At 38.8% G+C, this 23,791-nt stretch overlaps 1 protein-coding gene across 5 annotated transcripts in view; it reads left to right on the top strand.

Moving 5' to 3' along the window:
- PTPN13 (protein tyrosine phosphatase non-receptor type 13) overlaps positions 1-9,947 on the top strand; it is a 234,395-nt gene extending 224,448 nt beyond the window's left edge. For 4 of the 5 annotated variants that reach the window (XM_065877909.1, XM_065877908.1, XM_065877907.1 and 1 more), the window contains 5 exons: positions 1,420-1,510; positions 3,992-4,329; positions 5,793-6,008; positions 6,825-6,887; positions 9,237-9,332. In XM_065877909.1, coding sequence (XP_065733981.1) covers positions 1,420-1,510; positions 3,992-4,329; positions 5,793-6,008; positions 6,825-6,887; positions 9,237-9,332 — 804 coding nt within the window. Of the gene's footprint in view, positions 1-1,419; positions 1,511-3,991; positions 4,330-5,792; positions 6,009-6,824; positions 6,888-9,236 lie in introns of all 5 variants that reach the window. The other variant, XM_065877905.1, reaches the window with a different exon arrangement.
- Positions 9,948-23,791: the final 13,844 nt, after the last annotated feature.

Genomic DNA, 23,791 nt, shown 5'->3' with positions numbered 1-23,791 from the left:
GCTTCAGAGGCCTTGCTCCTGTGGTCTTGCTGGCCCCATCCATTACTTACCACTAGGCCAAAGAATAATGTAGCACCACTGTGGTTTGGGGGTCTACCTTGCCCATCTCCCTCAAACCATCTGCTTACTTGCCCACATCCTGAGCTTTTCGTAGACCCTGAAGTGAAAGGAGCTAACTTCTACTGAGAGCTTCAACAGTGTGCTAGATGCTTTGTGTATAATGCTCAAAATATTTTAAATCCCATTGTATGGATTTGGAAACAGGTTCACAATGTTAAGTTATACTCTTTCTCTCCATTTTGCAGAAGTGATTTCTTCTTTAAGGTCTTAAGTTTAAATGTTACCATCTCAGAGACTTTCCATCACAACCCTTTATAAAGCAGATGTTTATTTTTCTGTATCACAGCAGCTTGTTAATTTCTTCAAAGCATATATCGCAATATTTGTTTGTTTACTCTTTTACTGCCTCTTTCTCCCAGTAGCCTGTGGTCTCCAGGACAGCCCAAATCATATCTTCTTTCTCTCTAATGTATTCCTAGCACTTATTACAGTGCCTTGTATATAGTAGGCATTTTCAATGTATATTGGTTGACTTGGATGGCTAGATGGATGGATTAATTAATGAGTGAATGAAAAGTGAGAAAGAGTTGGCTTTAGAATTTAGGACTATCTTACCACAATTCTACCACGTGGAATATTCTGTGACCCCAGAGACAATAATGCAAGAAATTCTGCTCCAGCTCATTACTTTAAGCCAAAATTGTTTTCATGAATTGTGTTTTTTTCTTCTAAAATGAAATTATACACATCTTTAAGCTGAAATTTAAAATTAATTAGTTGACTATAACATGTTAAAGATATTTGCAACAATATATTTCAACAACTGATATATTGAATTAGTATTGGGATTGCAGGCTTATTTGTCTTGACAGGACATATCTGTTTCTTAACGGTCAAATTTGCCCTGATCAATAGTCAGTTTTTCACCCTGCACATTTAAAGCATTTGCAGGGGCTTCCCTGGTGGTTCAGTGGTTAAGAATCCACCTGCCAATGCAGGGGACACAGGTTCAAGCCCTGGTCCGGGAGATCCCACATGCCACGGGACAACTAAACCTGTGCGCCACAACTACTGAGCCTGTGCTCTAGAGCCCGTCAGCCACAACTACTGAAGCCCACGTGCCTAGAGCCCATGCTCCGCAACAAGAGAAGCCACCACAATGAGAAGCCCGTACACCGCAACGAAGAGTAGCCCCCACTCGCTGCAACTAGAGAAAGCCCACGCACAGCAATGAAAAACCAAGGCAGCCAAAAATAAAAATAAATAAAATAATTTATTTTTTAAAAAAGCATTTGCAATCATTACTGAATTACTGTTTATCTCAACGAATTTAATTTTATTTCCACTTTTGCTTTACAGAATCTTCAAGAATTAAAACCTCTGGATCAGTGTCTAATTGGACAGACTAAGGAAAACAGAAGGAAGAACCGATATAAAAATATACTTCCCTGTAAGTTCCAATTTGGCTTCAAATCAAATGTATTTTTAATATAATTTAAACATTTAAAACTTATGTGCTAGTTTACCTTATCTCTCACGTAAGTGTGCACACACGCAGACACACACATTCAGAGATTTATATCAGTAACAAATAAATTTATATATACAACCTGAATTCTTTTAAAATTATCTGTGGGGCTTCCCTGGTGGTGCAGTGGTTAAGAATCTGCCTGCCAGTGCAGGGGACAAAGATTCAAGCCCTGGTCCGGGAGGATCCCACATGCTGCAGAGCAGCTAAGCCTGCGTGCCACAACTACTGAGCCTGCGCTCTACAGCCCACGAACCACAATTACTGAGCCCATGCACCTAGAGCCAGTGCTCTGCAACAAGAGAAGCCACCGCAGTGAGAAGCCCGCGCACCGCAATGAAGAGTAGCCCCTGCTCACTGCAACTAGAGAAAGCCCGTGCACAGCAACAAAGACCCAATGCAGCCAAAAATAAATAAATAAAATTTATAAAATTATCTGTGTATTCTGAAAATTGATTAGAGGCATCTTAAACATTTCTTCAGACATTGATGAATTTTTAAAGTCTTTTTAAAAATTGGAATTGGCTTCTAGATAAGCAATTTCTTAGTTCATGTGTCACAATCAAATCTATTTATTCTACTATTTTAAGTTTAGAGGAATGTCTGTGGTACATAACAGCTGTATACGTGTGTGTGGCCACCATGGGACTACCAAGTTACATTGTTCTTTGAATTGTTTAAGATAACAGGAAGAAAAAAATAGCAATTCTTTTTACCTATATTTCACCCATTTCACCGTGTTTTTTTAAAAATATATATATATGAATATATGTATATAGCTAAAATTTTAACATCTAGCAACTTCTTATAATAATCACAAGCCACATTTACATATATAATCATGTTGGATTACATGATATGACATACTGACCTTATCTTTGCCAGGAAGTCATAAATTCAAAGATAAATAACATAACCAATAGTGACAAATCATGCAATAAATAATAATACAATTGAATTTTTTCAATCAAGGTGGAAGACAAAATTCATTTTAGAAAACTTCCTTTAAGAATTGAATCTTAGGGCTTCCCTGGTGGCGCAGTGGTTGGGGAGTCTGCCTGCCAATGCAGGGTACACGGGTTCGTGCCCCAGTCTGGGAGGATCCCACATGCCGTGGAGCGGCTGGGCCCGTGAGCCATGGCCGCTGAGCCTGCGCGTCCGGAGCCTGTGCTCCGCAATGGGAGAGGCCACAACAGTGAGAGGCCCGTGTACCGCAAAAAAAAAAAGAATTGAATCTTAGACAGGATTTTTAAAATGGAATAGATCATGGTTTGGCATAAAGTAGGTGCTAATTGTTTCAGGCAAAAAAATGGCAGACTAGTATCTCAAAGTAGAATGGGATAAGCCATAAATCCAAAACTACTGAGTAGATTTGTTTCCGTGGATCAAGAGATAGAAGTCAAGGGGGCTTCCCTGGTGGCGCAGTGGTTGGGAGTCCGCCTGCCGATGCAGAGGACGCGGGTTCGTGCCCCGGTCTGGGAAGATCCCACATGCCACGGAGCGGCTGGGCCCGTGAGCCATGGCTGCTGAACCTGCGCGTCCGGAGCCTGTGCTCCGCAACGGGAGAGGCCACGGCAGTGAGAGGCCCCCGTAACACACACAAAAAAAAAAGAGAGATAGAAGTCAAATAATAGAAGGGCAATTGATGGAGGATTTTGAAATCTATTACTAAATGTCATAATTTGGTAATCACAGAAATAACCAGTTATATTTGAGATTGAAATGACTTCTAATGTATAAGTACATACAGATTAATTCTCTTGGATGAGGTGGTTTATATACACTTTTTACTGGGGGAGCTTGGTTTGAAAATGTATTTTGACTATATGAAGTTACAATGCCTGGAGAATAAAGTGAGCTACCTTTTTATTTATTGAGTTAGTTTATTATTTTGGCTGCTTACTCAAAAGACTATAATTAGATAAGCAAGAATTAATTGTGCCAATTATATTTGTAATAAGTACTTTAATAGTTTCACTGTAATACTTATTTTTGTCTTATGAAATAATTTTTGAAATTTTTATTCATATTAAATTTACCATTGTCATCATTATTACAATAACAATGGAGAAGTAGCAAAGTTGTGTTTCCCTAGTTATTAAGAAGTGCTAAATGCATTCATTAATTTATTAATTTTGATTTTTTCCAAGCAAATCTATGTGAACAATATCTAATTTTTTCCAAAACTGAGCTGACATCTTAAATATACTTATAACATGAGGGAAATGTGCAAAATGATTTGACTGTACTGCAGTTTGAAAATATGCCTTTATTAAAATGTTTTTATGATTTCATCTATGGTTATTAGGAAATTCTAATAATCTTTGACTCACCTTGTCTATAGGGCTCTTGTTTAAAAATGCATGATATAGATGGCTCTGTTTTGTGGTTGGAAATTCACAGACGATGCTACCAGAGTGCCTCTTGGAGATGAAGGTGGATATATCAACGCCAGCTTCATTAAGATACCAGTGGGGAGAGAAGAATTCGTCTACATTGCCTGCCAAGGACCTCTCCCTACAACCGTTGGAGATTTCTGGCAGATGATTTGGGAACAAAAATCCACAGTGATAGCCATGATGACCCAAGAAGTAGAAGGGGAAAAAATCAAATGCCAGCGCTATTGGCCTAATGTCCTAGGCAAAACAACAATGGTCAGCACCAGGCTTCGACTGGCTCTTATGAGAGTGCAGCAGCTAAAGGGCTTTGTAGTAAGGGCAATGACCCTAGAAGACATTCAGGTACGTGGATTAACTCTTTCCATGATTACGTCAATGTGTTTCTGAATAAAAGCCAGTGACTTCTTGGGTCCCATTTCAGTGGAACTAATTCCATCTACTATCCTTAATCTAATATAAGCTTAAATGTGACCCTCTTCATGAATTCTGCCAAATAGTCTCCTCCATTATGTACTGTATTAAATGAAAATGATAATACAGGACTTTTACAGGATCAACCATCATCCTTTGCTTTGTGATAGATAGCACAGAATGGCTCAGAAGCTATGTGCTGGAAACATATTTTTCAGGTCAAACCTCTAAGTAGACTCAATAAAACTGTTTTTTAAAACCCTCTAAGTAGCAAATATTCCCCCATAAAGACAATGTATTTGGTAATACAGGAACAATTGTAGCATAAATGTTTGTTATTCACGTAATTCCTATTGCACCCACCTAAGCACTGAATAAATTTAGCTTGAATTAGATAAGTGGGTATACCTTAAGTAAAGCTGCTACTGTTTCCTCACCTCCACACCCCTTCACTTTATTTCTTTCCTCCACCCAGTAATACTCAGTTTAAGTAATGTGTTTCCTATTGGCATTTTAACTTTGTTAAAGAAACAGAATAATTTTACTTTCATAGAAACAAAACTTACTGACTCAGTGTTATTGGTGGCATGTAAACATAGCCTGAGAAATTCCTTCATGATTTTTGATTTGTGGTTTTACAAAGAATTAAAGATTATACTTCCTTATTCATTTACACCAGCCTACCCATTACTTATGCTAGCACAATTGTTCAATATTCCTTAAATGACTTGTTTATTTAATCAACACATGTTTATAGAGCTTAGTTAGGCCCTGTTATGGAATATAGGGATTCAGAAGTTAACAACACAAACAAAAGGAAATCCCTGACCTCATGGACCTTACTTTCTAATGAAAAGATACTGGTGTTGATGATGCTGTGAGAAAAACATCATCACAGGGATATCTGAGGGGAGGGAAGCATTTCAGTTAGAAAGAGCAAGTGCAAAGGCCCTGAGACTGAACTATGCCTAGTGTTTTTAAAGAACCAGAGAGGTCCCTATGGCTGGAGCAAAGTGGCCAGGAGCAAGAGGTTAGGTCTGAGAGGTAGCTGGGCCACATCATGTAGCACTTTTAAGCCACTGCAATGACTGTGGCTTTTATCTAAGGTGAATTTGAAATGGGATCATTAAAAAAAGGTTGCTATTCATATCAAAACGTAAATTTGCTTTTAGGGTTTCCAAAAAGTCGTTTTTACCAGTATTTAAAGTGTGGATCTAGTAACCTCCTTGATAAAGGCCCTCAGTGTGTTGTTTGATGGAGTCTGTCTTTCACTTTTCCTTGTATCTAATCCAATGGCCAAGTCAAAATTTAAAAGGACAAAATAATAATAAGAATTAATTATATGTGAACAACGTAGTATGCCTTTATCTACTTATTCTGTTGTACAATTTCAGACGGGAGAGGTGCGACATATTTCTCATCTGAATTTCACTGCCTGGCCAGACCATGCTACACCTTCTCAGCCAGACGACTTGCTCACTTTTATCTCTTACATGAGACACATTCATAGATCAGGCCCAATCACCACACACTGCAGCGCCGGCATTGGACGTTCAGGGACCCTGATATGCATAGATGTGGTTCTAGGATTAATCAGTCAAGATCTTGAAGTGAGTACTTGGAATTTTTTTTATTTATCAGTTTGTATGAATGACAATTTTTTTACTCCATAGAATTGTATTTTAGTAAACGTTCAAAACTGCATAGGCCATGATCAAGAAGAAATAATACTTCAAACTTATATTTATTTTACTGGGTTTTTTGTTATTGTTACCTATAGGTAGGAAATACTTTTGTTATGCAGATTGATGCTAAATAGTCTATCTTAAACAATTACTCCCAATTTTTAAAATTATTACTAAGTAAACAAAGCTAATAAGAGTATAATCTTACTTAAAACCTAAATTAGTATAAATCACGCTTAGAATGTTAGAATATCTTAGTACACATAATATGTAATTAAAATCATTACCTCTTGAAGAATTTGCTGAAAAACAGTTCTGTCTTGCTCTTCACACTCTCATGATAATTTAAGTAGGACAAATGAAATAGTCTGTTTCTCCCTTGGGAAAATAAAAAGATCAGGAATTTTATTCTGAACAGCAAAATGTAGGAAAAATACTTTGCCTTTTCTTTTTTTTAATGGAGATATTAGAAAGTCAAATTTCAGAGGGAAGAGCATTTCTGTTGGGGATTTTCAAATAGAATAACCGTCCTAATTCTTAAAAAAATCATAAATAAAATTATCAAATGATGGCAAAGTCAGTTCACCAACTTAATTTTGTCCAGAACAGTTTCTCAAGACTGCTAGAAGGGGAAGGAGATTGGGGTGCAGAAATCTATGTAAGCCACTCCTTAGTGAATCTTTGGGGTTCAAATTCAGTTATCCTTTTTATTTAACATACAGATTCTGTTTCCTTTGGCAGTTTGACATCTCTGATTTAGTGCGATGCATGAGACTACAAAGACATGGAATGGTTCAGACAGAGGTTAGTGTTGGCTGGTGCCTTCTAATGAAGATTTTTGTGAAAATATTTCTAGACTATCTTTTTTAAATGCTGCCTTTTAGTTTAAAAAATGAGGAAATGCAATATCTACAATGAATAGATTACAGAGAATAGGATGGTATATTGGGGGCAAAAATTTGGGGTGGTACAAAATAGCAGGTAATTAGTGGCATTCCTTCCCCATTTCCAACCTAAAAAAGAGATAAAAGGTAATCTTCTTGCTACAGAAATTTCCTGAGAGGGAATGGATTCAACAGCATTGACCAGAAGGCAGGAAGGGAGGATGGAGTTGTTTAGCTTGGAGAAGGCACTCTTGGGAAAGTGTTCATTTATCCTCTGTTTTGATCATTTTCATTTCTCTTACCTAAAGACAAAACATGGGTTAAATCACCCACTGACCTACAGACTTGGGTCCTTCCCAGGGACTGCATTACTTAGAGTGTCTGCATAGTTCCATTATCCTTGTTGTTTGTATTGGGGGAGGGATGTGGAAGCTAGTTTCATATATCTATAAATTCATTTATCTCTACCTCTTGAAGAGTATAGAAGTTTATTACTATTTTTAAAATTTAAATTTGCCTACTTTCCCTTCATATACCTTTTTAATTCAAATTAAGTCTCCTAAATATTAAGCTGATTCACAGTCATATTTTTCTAGGTAACAAAAACATACTGATCTGTATAAGCAGTTCTTTAGACCCAGGAAGTTCACTTGTTTAACAGATGTTTATTAAGTGCCTACTATATGCCAGGCACTTTTCTAGATGCTTGGAGCGTATCAATGAATAAGATGAAGATCGCTGATGGAATAACAGAGATCTTCTAGTGGGTGGTGATGAGGAAGGCAGACAATAAACCCATTAACTGAGTAGACGATATAGGATCTTTGAAATTGATAAGTGCTTTAGAGGGAAAAAGTAGGGTAAAGAGGATGAGTCATGGAAGGTTGGGGTGCTATTTTAAATAGAGTGGCACCACTGAGGATGTAACCCTTGAGCAAAGATTTGAAGGCCGTGAAGCAGGTGGTCACACAGATGTCTGGGGGTAAGAGCCTTTCAGGCAGACAGAACCACCTGCGAGGAGGTCCAAGGTGAGAGTGGGTCTTGTGTGTTCGAGAATAATCATGGCCAGGGTGTCTGAGGTGGAGGCAGCAGGAGGGGAAGTGCAAGAGGAGGTGACGGGGCCAGGACCTGGGCTTTCCTCTGAGTGAGATGGGGCCATCGCAGGACTGTCTGTATAAAGTGACATGATCTGACTCCCATTTTAAAGGACCACTCTGGCTGCTGTGTTAAAACAGGACCAAATTGAATTAGGAAGGAGGGTGCAGGGTTAGAAGCAGGAGGTTGGTTACGTAGCAAGCAGTGGTGGCCCAGATTGGAGTGGTGAGTGTGGATGTAGGGAGAAAAGGGCATTATGTGAAGTGTTTGCTAATGGATTGTTTGTGGCATGAGAGAAAGTCAAGGATAAATGTGTGGAAAATGTGGGCAAATTAAAATTCAGATGGGCAAAAGGAAAAAAAAGGGTTACTTGTATTCTTCTTCTTCAGAGTTGTTAACATTTTAGGCAACATTCCGAACATTCTTTAGTGCACAGTGTGTGTGCTCACATGCACACAGCTGTTTTAAATGAGATTCAACTGTAGTTATTACTGTTACTTTCCACTTAGTATACTGTAAATTTCTCCCATTTATTTTCAGGCTCATTAATTCCTTGCCAAATAACAGGAAAACTCAGATCCCTGCACTATCAACTTAGTAGAGAGTTAATTTCACTGAAAAAGTTAATTTTCAAAAACACATTAATTTTTGAAATCAAAAATATTCTTTTGTTCCAAAATATTTAAAGACAGTTATTTTGTGTAGTTTCTTGGGTATTAATTTCTTGACATTTCAAAACATCAAGACGAGTTCAATAAGTCTAGAGGAAATTTTGTAGGAAATTTATTTTTCCATTATAAAAGCAAATCATAAAAATCACCAAAGCACAAAAAAATAGAAGTGGTCCACCCATCAGAGACAACTTCAGTTAGCACTCACCACCCACCCCCAAGGCTTCTTCCCTCCACATTTTGTCAATCTGGTTTCTGTTTCTTATAATTTTTGTGACAGTGCACAATTCTATGTCCTGCTTCTTACATTCAACCCTATGACATAATTTTTCATGTTTTCAAAAGTACTCAAGCATCACTTCCAGTAGTGGTGAAGTTATATATATATATATGTATGTATGTATATATATATATATATATTCACATTATACATCTAAAGTCTTCTCTCCCTCTCTTTTTTTTTTCCTCTTTTCTTTTTTTTTTTTTGGGGGGTGGTGTTATAGGATCAGTATATTTTCTGCTATCAAGTCATCCTTTATGTCCTGACACGTCTTCAAGCTGAAGAAGAGGAGAAAGAGCAGGCCCAGCCTCTGAAATGACATGACAAGAACAGCCTTCTGGATGTCTGTCCACTTCTCTCCTAACTTCCAGCAGATGCTCCTGCTGTCTATTTAAAATAAAGATCACAGGGCAGTAAGTCCATAAAACATCATTATGCTTATTCTCCTCTACCTTAGAGGGGCATTCTTAATAACAATAAATAATGGTAAATGCTGTATTTTTACAGCTACTTTAACCTGTGATAATTATCAAAGATTTTTTAACACTAACTGAATAATGCATATCTTAGGGATGATTAAGGCAGCATTTGACTATAGTTGACATTGTTACAAGGACACACTGAGACTATTTTTAATGCACCAATCTTGTTTATAGCGAAATTATTTTCCAGTATTTTTTAAAAACTAGAGCTATTTTATAGGGGATACTTGAAACCAGTATTTAAGCTTTAAATGACAGTAATATTGGCATAGAGAAAAAGGTAGCAAATGTTTACTATATCAATTTCTAATGTTTACTATCTAGAACTTCCTGTAATATATTTATATACTTTTTCATGAAAATGGACATATCAAATGTTTGTAACTGCATCATGTTATACATCATCTCACTTTGTAAATAAAAATACACATTAAAACATGAACAAGCCAAAAGTGTGTGCAGACAAGTTAAACATTTTCGGTGTGCTTTTTTTTTTTTTTTTGTGGTACGCGGGCCTCTCACTGCTGTGGCCTCTCCCGTTGCGGAGCACAGGCTCCGGACGCGCAGGCTCAGCGGCCATGGCTCACGGGCCTAGCCACTCCGCGGCATGTGGGATCTTCCCGGACCGGGGCACGAACCTGTGTCCCCTGCATCAGCAGGCGGACTCTCAACCACTGCGCCACCAGGGAAGCCCAGTGCGCTATTTTTTAACAACATTCCAGGCCTCTGGGAAGGCAGGAACTTCTGGACCCCAACTTCCATATCCCTACTGGGTGCCGGTTGTGCCAGCCACAGGCCCTGGGAGTGTTGTCAGAACCCCTGGTAGATCTTCTCCAGGCTCTGATGGTGAGGATCAAGTACTGACTAACAGTGGCTAAGAAATTCATTCTCCCTTCCTGCTGCCTTCCTGTGAGCCTGACTGGTACATAAGTCAGAATTTTCAAGTGTTAGTTGTTGTAAAACTCAGACTATCTCATGAAACAAAACAATATCACACTACCTGGGAGGTTTATATTTGATTCTGCCTAAAAGGAAGAGATCAGCTTCAAAGAACCTGCTTCTGATTCTCAGTACTGAATGTATTTCGCTAACTCCTAATTGTGACAGCATTCCTCCACTCAGTCGTGAGTGACGCCATCCCAAGACCCCAGAAACTGCTTGGTTCCTTCTCATCAGATTGACCAATTCTGAGCTAGTTAACTGGAATTTCTGATCTTACCCAAGTGCAACGATTTTCTGGGACCTACTCCTGAAGAGCTGAGGCTATTTAAGGGCAGAAGACAGTGTCAGGAAATGCACAAAACCCCACAGGGATATGTATGACTCCTCGCCGGGTAGCAAGTTTGAATCCTACCTCAGAAGTGGCTCTGAATCTGGCAAGAGAAGTATCACCACCATCACTTCCACTTCAATCAGAACAGTTTCTACAGACTGAGTTGTAGCTAAAGATTTGGAAAAAAGGTTTCTATTGCTTTAAAAGATTTTTAGAAACTACTGAGTGAGTTGGAATCATGAGACCTTGTTTTCCTGTCATAAGCACAGGAAACAAGGCCAGCAGGGTCCAGGAGCCAGTACAGCTGGAGGTGATTAGCTACCATGTGAAGTCAACAGAAATAGAGGGGGAAAGCTGGAGAAGGATCCTTTGTCTGGAAAGAATGTAGCTAGGAAATGGAAACTGTGGGAAGAAAATGTGGGTTTCGATTTACAAACCCTGAATGGAAACTTTTTTTTTTAATAAATTTATTTATTTTATTTATTTTTGGCCATGTTAGGTCTTTGTTGCGTGCACGGGCTTCTCATTGCAGTGGCTTCTCTTGTTGTGGAGCACGGGCTCTAGGCACGTGGGCTCCAGTAGTTGTGGCACTCAGGCTCAGTAGTTGTGGCTTGCGGGCTCTAGAGCATAGGCTCAGTAGTTGTGGCACATGGGCTTAGTCGCTCCATGGCATGTGGGATCTTCCTGGACCAGGGCTTGAACCCATGTCCTCTGCATTGGCAGGCGGATTCTTAACCACTGCGCCAACAGGGAAGCCCTGGAAACATAATTACAGTAAAAATGTTACTGCCCTCATCTGGGATGTGGCTCCACTACCATGGAATGAGGTGAGCCATTTGCTAGGGCCACGCTGGTTAGAAAGCATGGCGAAGCCACAGAGCCAGGGTGGCACGTGGAGACACTCCAATAGCCAATGAATGAATAAATACTACTTGGCTCTAACGCACATTAGATAGCTAAGTACTATAAAATATACACCCAAACGTATAATGGCTCATACATAATAGAAGTTTATCTAAGAGATCTGGGCAAGAGAACAGCTCAGCAGGGCAGCTCTCCTCCCTCTGACTGTTAGGAACCCAGGCTGATGGAGTTTCTGTAATCAACACATAGCTTCCAAGGTCATCCTGGGAATCGTTTCCACTTCCCCAGCCAGAAACGGGGGAAAGATTAGGGACACCTGTGGGGGATTCTTTGAGCTGGGCAGGCCTGGAAACAAAGCACATCACTGCCATTCATTCTATCAGCAAGGACTGGCCAAATGGTGGCCCTACGCACAAGGAAGCTGGGAAATGAGTTGGCTGAGCAGCTGATTCCCAGTGACAGACAACTCTCTGCTATAGAAGAACCACAAGTCGTGATGGAATCTATTTATAAAACTGAACTAAAGTATATTTTAAAAGAATATCTTAATTTAAAAGAATATCTTAATATAGTCACTGCAAGATTGGATACATCATTTTGTCCCTAAGTTTGGTATATGTCATTAGTAGAAATATTTCTGTATTATGATAAAAAGAAGAGAAATGGCTATTGAGAAAAGGTCAGGTATTCACATCTGTGGTTCCAAACAGCCTGCTAGATCTATTGGTTTTAAGTCTGTTTGGGACTTCCCTGGTGGCGCAGTGGTTAAGAATCTGCCTGCCAATGCAGGGGACACAGGTTTGGTCCCTGGAGCAGGAAGATCCCACATGCTGTGGAGCAACTAAGCCCATGTGCCACAACTACTGAGCCTGAACTCTAGAGCCTGTGAGCCACAACTACTGAGCCTGCACGCCACAACTACTACTGAAGCCCATGTGCCCTAGAGCCCATGTACCTCAACTACTGAGCCCACACGGCACAACTACCAAAGCCTGCGCACGCTAGGGCCTGTGTGCCGCAACTACTGAGCCCACAGGCTACAACTACTGAAGCCCGTGTGCCCAGAGCCTGTGCTCCACAACAAGAAAAGCCACCACAATGAGAAACTCGCACACCACAACAAAGAGTAGCCCCTGCTTGCCACAACTAGAGAAAACCCACGCACAGCAACAAGGATACAAGACAGCCACAAAAAAAAAAAAAAAAGGCAGCCACAAAAAAAAAAAATGTCTAGTTATCTAAATGCAATGTGATACATCCAAGAAATGAACAACTCACCAAAGCAGTCTTTCAGTCAGATGTCTTGATGGTGGACAATGTGTTCCCATTTTACATAATTCAGGGTACCTTGTTATGGAGGAGATAAATGTAACAAATATTGCATTGACCTACATAATATTTTAAAGCCAATCTAAATTTTAATATATCAATTTTGAATTACAGTTGACTGCAAGTAAGCAAAAACTAGCCCTACAGACTTACACAAATTAGAGGTTTCTTTCTTTAAGAAAACAAGTTCAGAAGTAGACAATTGCTGGGATTGATTCTACAGTTCGATAATGTCAGATATAGTCCCATTTGTTTATTTCTGCTTTTTTTTTCCTTTCCTGAGGAGACATAGCCAAAACATTATTGCTAAGACCCATGTCAAAGAGCATACCACCTATGTCTTCTTCTAGAATTTTTATCGTTTTAGGTCTTATATTTAAGTCTTTAATCCATTTTGAGTTTATTTTTGTATATGGCATGAGAAATAGTCTAGCTTGATTCTTTTGCATTTAGCTGTCCAGTTTTCCCAACACCATTTATTGAAGAGGCTGTCTTTTTCCCATTGTATATTCTTGCCTCATTTGTTGTAGATTAATGCCACATATGAGTGTGGGATCATTTCTGAGCTCTCTATTCTGTTCCATTATCTATGTCTGTTTTTGTGCTAGTACCATACTGTTTTATTACTGTAGCTTTGTAGAATAGTTTGAAATCAAAGTGTGTGATGCTTTCACCTCTGTTCTTTCTCAATATTGTTTTGGCTATTCAGGTTCTTTTGAGTTTAATACAAATTTTACAATTATTTGTTCTAGCTCAATGAAAAGTCCACTGGTATTTTGATAAGGATTGCCTTTGGGTAGTACAGTCACTAACAATATTAATTTTTCCAATCCATGAGTACAGTATATCTTTCCATTTGTTTGTGTCATCTTCACTTTCTTTCATCAGTATCTTACAGTTTTCTGAGTTAATGGTCTTTTACCTCCTTAGATTTATACCTAAGTTTTTTGTTTTTTTGTTTTTTTGTTTACCGGTACGCGGGCCTCTCACTGTTGTGGCCTCTCCCGTTGCGGAGCACAGGCTCTGGACACACAGGCTCAGTGGCCATGGCTCACGGGCCCAGCCACTCCACAGCATGTGGGATCTTCCCAAACCAGGGCACGAACCCGTGTCCCCTGCATCGGCAGGCAGACTCTCAACAACTGTGCCACCAGGGAAGCCCTATACCTAAGTATTTTATTCTTTTTTGATGTGATTGTAAATGGAATTATTTTCTTAATTTCTGCTTCTGATAGTTTGTTGTTGGCATATAGAAACACAACAGATTTCTATATATTAATTTTGTATCCTGTAACTTTACTGAATTCATTGATGAGCTCTAGTTCTAGAAACACCAGTTTTCTGGTGTTGTCTTTAGGATTTTCTATGTATAGTATCATGCTATAGGCAAACAGTGACAGTTTTACTTCTTCCTTTCCAAGTTGGATTTCTTTTATTTCTTTTTCTTGTCTGATTTTTATGACTAGGACTTCCAATACTATGTTGAATGAAAGTGGCAAGAGTGGGCATCCTTGTCTTGTTCCTGATCTTAGAGGAAATACTTTCAGCTTTTTACCATTGAGAATGATGATAGCCATGTGCTTGTCATATATGGCCTTTATGATGTTGAGGTATGTTCCCTCTATACCCACTTTCTGGAGAGTTTTTATCATAAATGGATGTTAAATTTTGTCAAAAGCTTTTCCTGCATCTATTGAAATGATAATATGATTTTTATTCTTCAGTTTGTTAATGTGGTGTATCACATTGATTGATTTGTGGATATTGAGCCATCCTTGCATCTCTGGAATAAATCCCACTTGATCATGGTGTATGATCCTTTAATGTACTGTTGAATTTGGTTGAGGATTTTTGCATTTATGGTCATCCGTAATAGTGGCCTGTAATGTTTGTGTTTGTGTGTGTGTGGAGGGGGTGTATCTTTGTCTGGTTTTAGTACAAGGGGACACTGGCCTTATAGAATAAGTTCAGAAGTGTTCCTTCCTCTGTAATTTTTTGGACGAGTTTGAGAAGGATAGGTGTTAACTCTTCTTCTTTTTTTAAAAAATATTTATTTATTTATTTGGTTGCACCAGGGCTTAGTTGTGGCATGTGGGCTCCTTAGTTGTGGCATACAAACTCTTAGTTGCAGCATACATGTGGGATCTAGTTCTCTGACCAGGGATCGAACCTAGGCCCCCTGCATTGGGAGTGTGGAGTCTTAACCACTGTGCCACCAGGGAAGTCCCTTAACTCTTCTTTACATGTTTAGTAGAACTCACCTGTGAAACTGTCTGGCTCTGGACTTTTGTTTGTTGGGATTTTTAAAATACTGATTCAATTTCATTGATAATTGAGATAATTGGGGCGTTCATATTTTCTATTTTTTCCTGATTCAGTCTTGAGATATTGTGCATTTCTAGGGCTTTGTCAGTTTCTTCTAGGTTGTCCATTTTATTGGTGTGTAATTATTCTTAGGAATCTCTTATGATCCTTTTTTTTTTTTTTTTTTTTGTGGTATGCGGGCCCCTCACTGCTGTGGCCTCTCCCGTCGCAGAGCACAGGCTCCAGATGCGCAGGCTTATGGGCCCAGCCGCTCCACAGCATGTGGGATCTTTCCAGACTGGGGCACAAACCCGTGTCCCCTGCATCAGAAGGCGGACTCTCAACCACTGCGCCACCAGGGAAGCCCCTTTTTTTTTTTTTTTTCTTTTTTTTTTTCTTTTTTGCCACACTGCACGGCATGTGGGATCTTAGTTCCCCCACCCAGGGATTGAACTCGTGCCCCCTGCAGTGGAAGCGCAGAGTCCTAACCACTCGACTGCCAGGGAATTCCCACTTATGATCCTTTGTATTTCTGTGGTGTTGGTTGTAACTTCTTTTTCATTCCTGATTTGGGCCCTCTTTTTTTCTTGATGAATCTAAAGTTTTATCAATTTTGTTTATTCTTTCAAAGAAATAGCTTTTAGTTTCATTGAACTTTTCTATTTTTTTAAGTCTCTATTTCATTTATATCTGCTCTGATTTTTATTATTTCCTTCCTCCTACTAACTTTGGGTTATGTTGGTCTTTTTTTTTTTTTCCTTTAGGAATGAGGTTAGGTTGTTTGAGATTTTACTTGGTTACTGAGGTAGGCTTGTATCACCATAAACTTCCCTCTTAGAACTGCTTCTGCTAAAAGATTTTGGATCATTGTGTTATTTTCACTTGTCTCCAGGTATTATTTCATTTCCTCTTTGATTTCTTCAGTGACCCACTGGCTGTTTAGTAGCACATTGTTTAATGTCCACATTTGTAGGTTTTGCAGGTTTTGTTTTTTTTTCTTGTAGTTAATTTCTAGTCTCATAGCAGTGTGGTCAAAAAAGATATTTGATATGATTTCAGTTTTCTTAAATTTACTGAGACTTGTTTTGTGGCCTAGCATTTGATCTATGCTGGAGAATGTTCTGTGTATGTGCCCTTGAAAAGACTGTATTCTGCCTTTGGATGGAATGTTCTATATAAATATCTATTAAGTCCATCTTGTCTAATGCATCATTTAAAGCCAGTGTTTCCTTACTGATGTTCCATCTGGATGATCTATCCATTGAGGTAAGTAAGGTGTTAAAGTCCCCTACTATTATTGTGTAACTGTCAATTTCTCCCTTAATGTTTGTTAATATTTGCTGTAAGTATTTAGGTGCTCCTATGTAGGGTGCATACATAATTACAATTTTTATATCTTCCTGTGGGATGGATCCCTTTATCATTATGTAATGTCCTTCTTTGTCTCTTGTTACAATCTTTGTTTTAAAGTCTATCTTGTCTGATATAAGTATTGGTACCCCAACTTTCTTTTGTTTCTCACCACTCTTATTCAACATAGTTTTCGAAGTTTTAGCCACAGTAATCAGAGAAGAAAAAGAAAAGGAATCCAAATCGGAAAAAAGAAGTAAAGCTGTCACTGTTTGCAGATGACATGATACTATACATAGAGAATCCTAAAGATGCTACCAGAAAACTACTAGAGCTAATCAATGAATTTGGTAAAGTAGCAGGATACAAAATTAATGCACAGAAATTTCTGGCATTCTTATAAACTAATGATGAAAAATGTGAAAGTGAAATTAAGAAAACACTCTCATTTACCATTGCAACAAAAAGAATAAAATATCTAGGAATAAACCTACCTAAGGAGACAAAAGACCTGTATGCAGAAAATTATAAGACACTGATGAAAGAAATTAAAGATGATACAAATAGGTGGAGAGATATACCATGTCCTTGGATTGGAAAAATCAACATTGTGAAAATGACTCTACTACCCAAAGCAATCTACAGATTCAATGCAATCCCTATCAAACTACCACTGGCATTTTTCACAGAACTAAAACAAAAAATTTCACAATTTATACGGAAACACAAAAGACCCCGAATAGCCAAAGCAATCTTGAGAACAAAAAAAGGAGCTGGAAGAATCAGGCTCCCTGACTTCAGACTATACTACAAAGCTACAGTAATGAAGATAGTATGGTACTGGCACAAAAACAGAAAGATAGATCAATGGAACAGGATAGAAAGCTCAGAGATAAACCCACGCACATATGGACACCTTATCTTTGATAAAGGTGGCAGGAATGTACAGTGGAGAAAGGACAGCCTCTTCAATAAGTGGTGCTGGGAAAACTGGACAGATACATGTAAAAGTATGAGATTAGATCACTCCCTAACACCATACACAAAAATAAGCTCAAAATGGATTAAAGACCTAAATGTAAGGCCAGACACTATCAAACTCTTAGAGGAAAACATAGGCAGAACACTCTATGACATAAATCACAGCAAGATCCTTTCTGACCCACCTCCTAGAGAAATGGAAATAAGAACAAAAATAAACAAATGGGACCTATTGAAACTTCAAAGCCTTTGCACAGCAAAGGAAACCATAAACAAGACCAAAAGACAACCCTCAGAATGGGAGAAAATATTTGCAAATGAAGCAACTGACAAAGGATTAATCTCCAAAATTTACAAGCAGCTCATGCAGCTCAATAACAAAAAAACAAACAACCCAATCCAAAAATGGGCAGAAGACCTAAACAGACATTTCTCCAAAGAAGATATACAGACTGCCAACAAACACATGAAAGAATGCTCAACATCATTAATCATTAGAGAAATGCAAATCAAAACAACAATGAGCTATCATCTCACACTGGTCAGAATGGCCATCATCAAAAAATCTAGAAACAATAAATGCTGGAGAGGGTGTGGAGAAAAGGGAGCACTCTTGCACTGTTGGTGGGAATGTGAATTGATACAGCCACTGTGGAAAACAGTATGGATTTTCCTTAAAAAACTAAAAATAGAAGTACCATATGACCCAGCAATCCCACTACTGGGCATATACCCGGAGAATACCATAATTCAAAAAGAGTCATGTACCAAAATGTTCATTGCAGCTCTATTTACAATAGCCAGGACATGGAAGCCACCTAAGTGTCCATCCACAGATGAATGGATAAAGAAGATGTGGCACATATATACAATGGAATATTACTCAGCCATAAAAAGAAACAAAATTGAGTTATTTGTAGTGAGGTGGATGGACCTAGAGTCTGTCATACAGAGTGAAGTAAGTCAGAAAGAGAAAAAGAAATACCATATGCTAACACATATATATGGAATCTTAGGGGGAAAAAAAAAGGTCATGAAGAACCTAGGGGCAAGACAGGAATAAAGACACACACCTACTAGAGAATGGACTTGAGGATACGGGGAGGGGAAAGGGTAAGCTGTGACAAGGTGAGAGAGTGGCATGGACATATATACACTACCAAATGTAAAATAGATAGCTAGTGGGATGCAGCCACATAGCACAGGGAGATCAGCTCTGTGCTTTGTGGTGGGATAGGGAGGATGGGAGGGAGGGAGATGCAAGAGGGAAGAGATATGGGAACATATGTATATGTATAACTGATTCACTTTGTTATAAAGCAGAAACTAACACACCATTGTAAAGCAATTATACTCCAATAAAGATACTAAGAAAATTTTTAAAATAAAAAAATAAAAATAAAGTCTATCTTGACTAAGTATTGATACCCCAACTTTCTTTCGTTTTCTATTTGCATGCAATACCTTTTTCAGTCCCCTCGCTTTCAGTCTATGTATGTCTTTTGATCTGAAGTGGGTCTCTTGTAGGCAGCATATATATGTGTCTTTTATCTTTTTAAATCCATTCAGCCACTTTATGTCTTTTGATTGAAGCATTTAGTCCATTTATATTTAAAGTAATTATTAATAGGTATATACTTACTGGCATTTTGTTCATTGTTTTCTGGTTGTTTTGAAGCTCCTTTTTGTTCCTTTCTTCTTCTTTTGTCCTCTTCCCTTAGAATTTGATGATTATCTTTAATGTTTGGACTCCTTTATCTTTTTTGTGTGTGTATCTATTTTGGATTTTTTGTTTTGTCATTACCATGAGGTTTAAATATAACAAGCTCTGTACACACACATATATATATAAACATATATATAAATTTAAGTTGATCTCAAGTTCAAATGCATTGTAACAGCCCTACATATTTGCTCCCTCTCCCCACATTTAATGTGTTTGACATCATATTTCACATCTTTTGGTTTTGTGTATCCCTTAACTAATTATTTTGGATATGGATGATTTTAATACTTTTGTCTTTTAACTTTCCTACTAGCTTTATAAGTAGTTGATCTACTACCTTTACTGTATATTTGCCTTTACCAATGAGATTTTTCCTTTTGTAATTTTCATATTTCTACTGTGGCCTTTTCTTTTCCACTTAGAGACATCTCTTTAACATTTCTTGTACAGCTGATTTAGTTGTGCTGAACTCTCTTAGCTTTTAAAACTTCTCTGTAAAACTCTTTCTCTCTCCTTCAAATCGGAACGATAGCCTTGCTGGGTAGGGTACTCTTGGTTGTAGGTTTTCTCCATCACTTTGAATATATCATGCCACTCCCTTCTGGCCTGCAGAGTGTCTACTAAAATGTCAGCTGACAGTCTTATGGGAATTTCCTTGTACATAACTAATTGCTTTTCCCTTGCTGTTTTTAAGATTCTCACTTTAACTTCTGTCATTTTACTTACAGAGTGTCTTAATGTGGACCTCTTTAGGTTGATCTTGTTTGGGACTCTCTGTGATTCCTGAACCTGAATGCCTGATTTTTTCTTCCCAGTTTAGGGAAATTTTCAGCTATTATGTCTTCAAATATGTTCTCTGCGCCTTTCTCTCTCTCTCTCTTCCTCTGTGACCCCATAATGTGAATGTTAGCATGCTCGATGTTGTCCTGGAGGTCTCTTAAACTGTTTTTTCGTTTGTTTGTTTTTCTTTTTCTTTTCAGCTTAAGTGATTTCCTCTGCTGTCTTCCAGTTCACTGATCCATTCTTTCATATCATCTAATCTACTGTTGATTCCTTCTAGTATTTTTTTTATTTCTGTTCTCGTACTCTTCAGCTCTGTTTCGTTCTTTATATTTTCTAGCTCTTTGTTAAACTTCTCACTGTGTTCATCCATTTTTCTCTTGAGTTTGTTGAGCATCTTTATGATCGTTACCTTAAACTTTATTGGGTACACTGCTTATCTCCACTTAGTTTTTCTGGGATTTTGTCTTGTTCCTCATTTGGAACATATTTCTTTGTCTCTTCATTTTGCCTAATTCTCTGTGTTTGTATGTATTTGTATGTATTAGGTAGGTTGGTTATGTTTCCCAATCTTAGAGAAGTGCCCTTATGTCGGAGACATTCTATGGGTCTGAGCAGCACACTCCTCTCTGTTCACCAGAGCTATATGCTCTACGGGTTCCCCCTCTGTTGACTGCATGGGCCCTTTTTCTATGCCAGGGCTGACTACAGTGGGCACGCTGTTAGGCGAGGCTGGTGCTGGCCTGGTTGCCTGCCAGGCCCTGCCTAGTGCAGTGGCTGCTGGCCCACTGGTGGGCAGTGTTAGGTCCCAGTGTGGTTGGCTGCAGAGCCTAGAGACTGCCAAAACCAGTGCCAGCCCGTTGGTAGACTGGGCAGGGTCTCAGAGCAGCTGGCTGCAGAGCCCAGGGCATCGCAGGACTGGTTCCAACCCGCTAGTGGGCAGCATATCATCCTTTTTAAGAAAGGAAACTGAAGTTCAGGGGGATTATCACTTGCTCAACGTTGTCCAAATAACAGAGCTGGGATTCAATGCTAGGACTACGTGACTTCAACCCACAAGTCCTGAAGCGTCCTAGCTCTTTAAGTGGATCACAACAAGTAGCCCTGGCAAAGACTGTGTTCTTTACACTTGCTACCTCAAATATCCACCTGGCTCTTTTCCAGACACAGAGCTGGACTCATTCTGCTTAACATTATTTCTCTGGCCCCCCCTCTGAGCTTCATATAGGCCCTGCTTTTATGAAAGCATGATTATTGAGATCAGTTAGAATACAATTTATTCAGTTAGAGCTTTTGTTTAGTTACATTCTTCTTTTTAAAGATAATGTGTGGCCTCCTGGACAACTTGCTATTTCTAGTTCTTCTCAGTAACACATTTACATACCATCTCTGGAAATGGCAGTCTTCCAATGTGACTACTTTCAAACCCTTACATTGATTTGTGTTGTTTCTGTCTTAAGGGATGGCTTTTGGTAGACTTCTCTCCAGACCTGTCCTGATTGTGGTAAATACTGACCATGCAGTTAATACTTCAGAATGGAACACTGGAATTTACCATTTTATGTTAGGTGCCTATGTAGAGGAACAATTTAGAAATTCCTTTTTTGTGGATCCTTTAAAACTCCCTCATGGTAATGCTTATTTTAGAACTAGGGCTCTCTGAACATATAATTCTACTATGTTCACTGCAGCAGTTGAGAATTAACAATCATGTCACACATGTGTGTACTTCTTTTCCATATAAATATACTTGTGACACCCAATGGGGCTCTTTCTGTACTACCACAAAGATGTCCTTACTTGTGAAAATACCATAATAATCATTGTCATTATATATATAACCCACAAGTTCTTGAGTATACTTACAAAATAAAATTGTAAAGCACTAAATCTCAGACAATACACTTTCTCACACTCCAAAATTTACAAATAGAAAAAATGGAACCAAATGGAGTCCAACAAAAACATATTATATAGGAAGTTATGTGATGAAGGTGGCATTTCATATCAGTAGAGAAAAGATGAATCATTCAATGTATGATGTTAGGACAATTAGATTCTTAACACGCCATAGAGAAAAATAAATTCAAAATGGAATAAACATGTACATATTTAGTCCAAAGTTATAGAGAAATATATGGGACATATTTTTAATAATGTCAGAATAGAGAAGGAGGATGGGTTTTATCTACTGACAGTATACACAGCAGCTAGTAAATATGTGTATTAACCCCAAAAAAGAACTCCCTGAAAAGGGGCCAAATACATTCTCAAAGAGGGGTACGTCCTTTTCCAATTCACAATCCACACAAAATTATAAATAGTCTAACATTTGACAGATATTAAGGTCAAAAAACATTTTTTAAAAGACTAATAAAGTGGTATGTATAAAAAATATAAAACTTCCGTACAGCAAAAGAAATTATACAAAAATAAAAAGACAAACGAGTAGGTAAAATATTGACAAAACATAGAACAAAGGGTCACTGTCTGGTTTATCAGTTAAAAAGGAAAAACTGCAATAGAAAAGCAGGCAAAGGGACTTCCCTGGTAGCACAGTGGTTAAGAATCTGCCTGCCAATGCAGGGGACATGAGTTTGAGCCCTGGTCCGGGAAGATCCCACATGCCATGGAGCAACTAAGCCCATGTGCCACAACTACTGAGCCTGCGCTCTAGAGCCACGAGCCACAACTACTGAAGCCCATGCGCCTTAGAGCCCGTGCTCTGCAACAAGAGAAGCCACCGCCATGAGAAGCTCGCACACCATAAGGAAAAGCAGCCCCTGCTCGCCGCAACTAGAGAAAGCCCGCACGCAGCAACGAAGACCCAAGGCAGCCAAAAAATTAATTAACTAATTAATCAATCAAAGGCCATTTCTTTAAAAAAAAAAAAAAGCAGGCAAAGTACATGAACAAGCAAGCATCCGTGAAAAATACTCTGCTTCACTTCATTGTATAATTTTAACAATGCAACTTTAAATGAGGTATTTTCACAAAGCAGAATGATCATTCTTCAGACTGGTGTGACTGTGGAAAAACCAGACACTCTCAGGCACTGCTGAACAGTGTTGCCAGAGAGCTCACTGCCCAACATTTTAATGTTCCATCAGCCTGGTTGCACATTTTCAAGTCTAGAGAATGATCCTACAGAAACACTTGCATGAAGGCACAAGTGTGTGTAGCGGCACTGTAACACCAAGTTGAAAGCTATCTAAGTGTCCATGACTAAGGGATGGTTAAATAAATTATAGACCTTTCATGCACTGGAATACTTCTGTAAAGCCACTGTTCTAAGGAATGAGGTAGGTCAACATAGACTGCCATGTAAAGATGCTCCACAATATTTCATGAAGTGACTTATGAAACAGTATATGTGGAATGATCTTAATGTTTTTTGGGTTTTGTTTGGTTTTTTTTTTTTTGCGGTACACGGGCCTCTCACTGCCCCGGCCTCTCCCACCGCGGAGCACAAGCTCCGGATGCACAGGCCCAGCGGCCAAGGCCCACAGGCCCAGACGCTCCGCGGCATGGGGGATCCTCCCGGACCGGGGCACGAACCCGCGTCCCCTGCATCGGCAGGCGGACTCCCAACGACTGCGCCACCAGGGAAGCCCTCAATGTTTTTAAAATGACATAATGCATAAATGTATATTAGAAGAATATACATTGTGTCTATCTCTAGGGAGTAA

The sequence above is a fragment of the Phocoena phocoena genome, chromosome 5 (assembly GCF_963924675.1).
Source record: "Phocoena phocoena chromosome 5, mPhoPho1.1, whole genome shotgun sequence".
In the NCBI taxonomy this organism is placed as follows: domain Eukaryota; kingdom Metazoa; phylum Chordata; class Mammalia; order Artiodactyla; family Phocoenidae; genus Phocoena; species Phocoena phocoena.
This window is presented reverse-complemented; position numbering and strand designations above follow the sequence as displayed.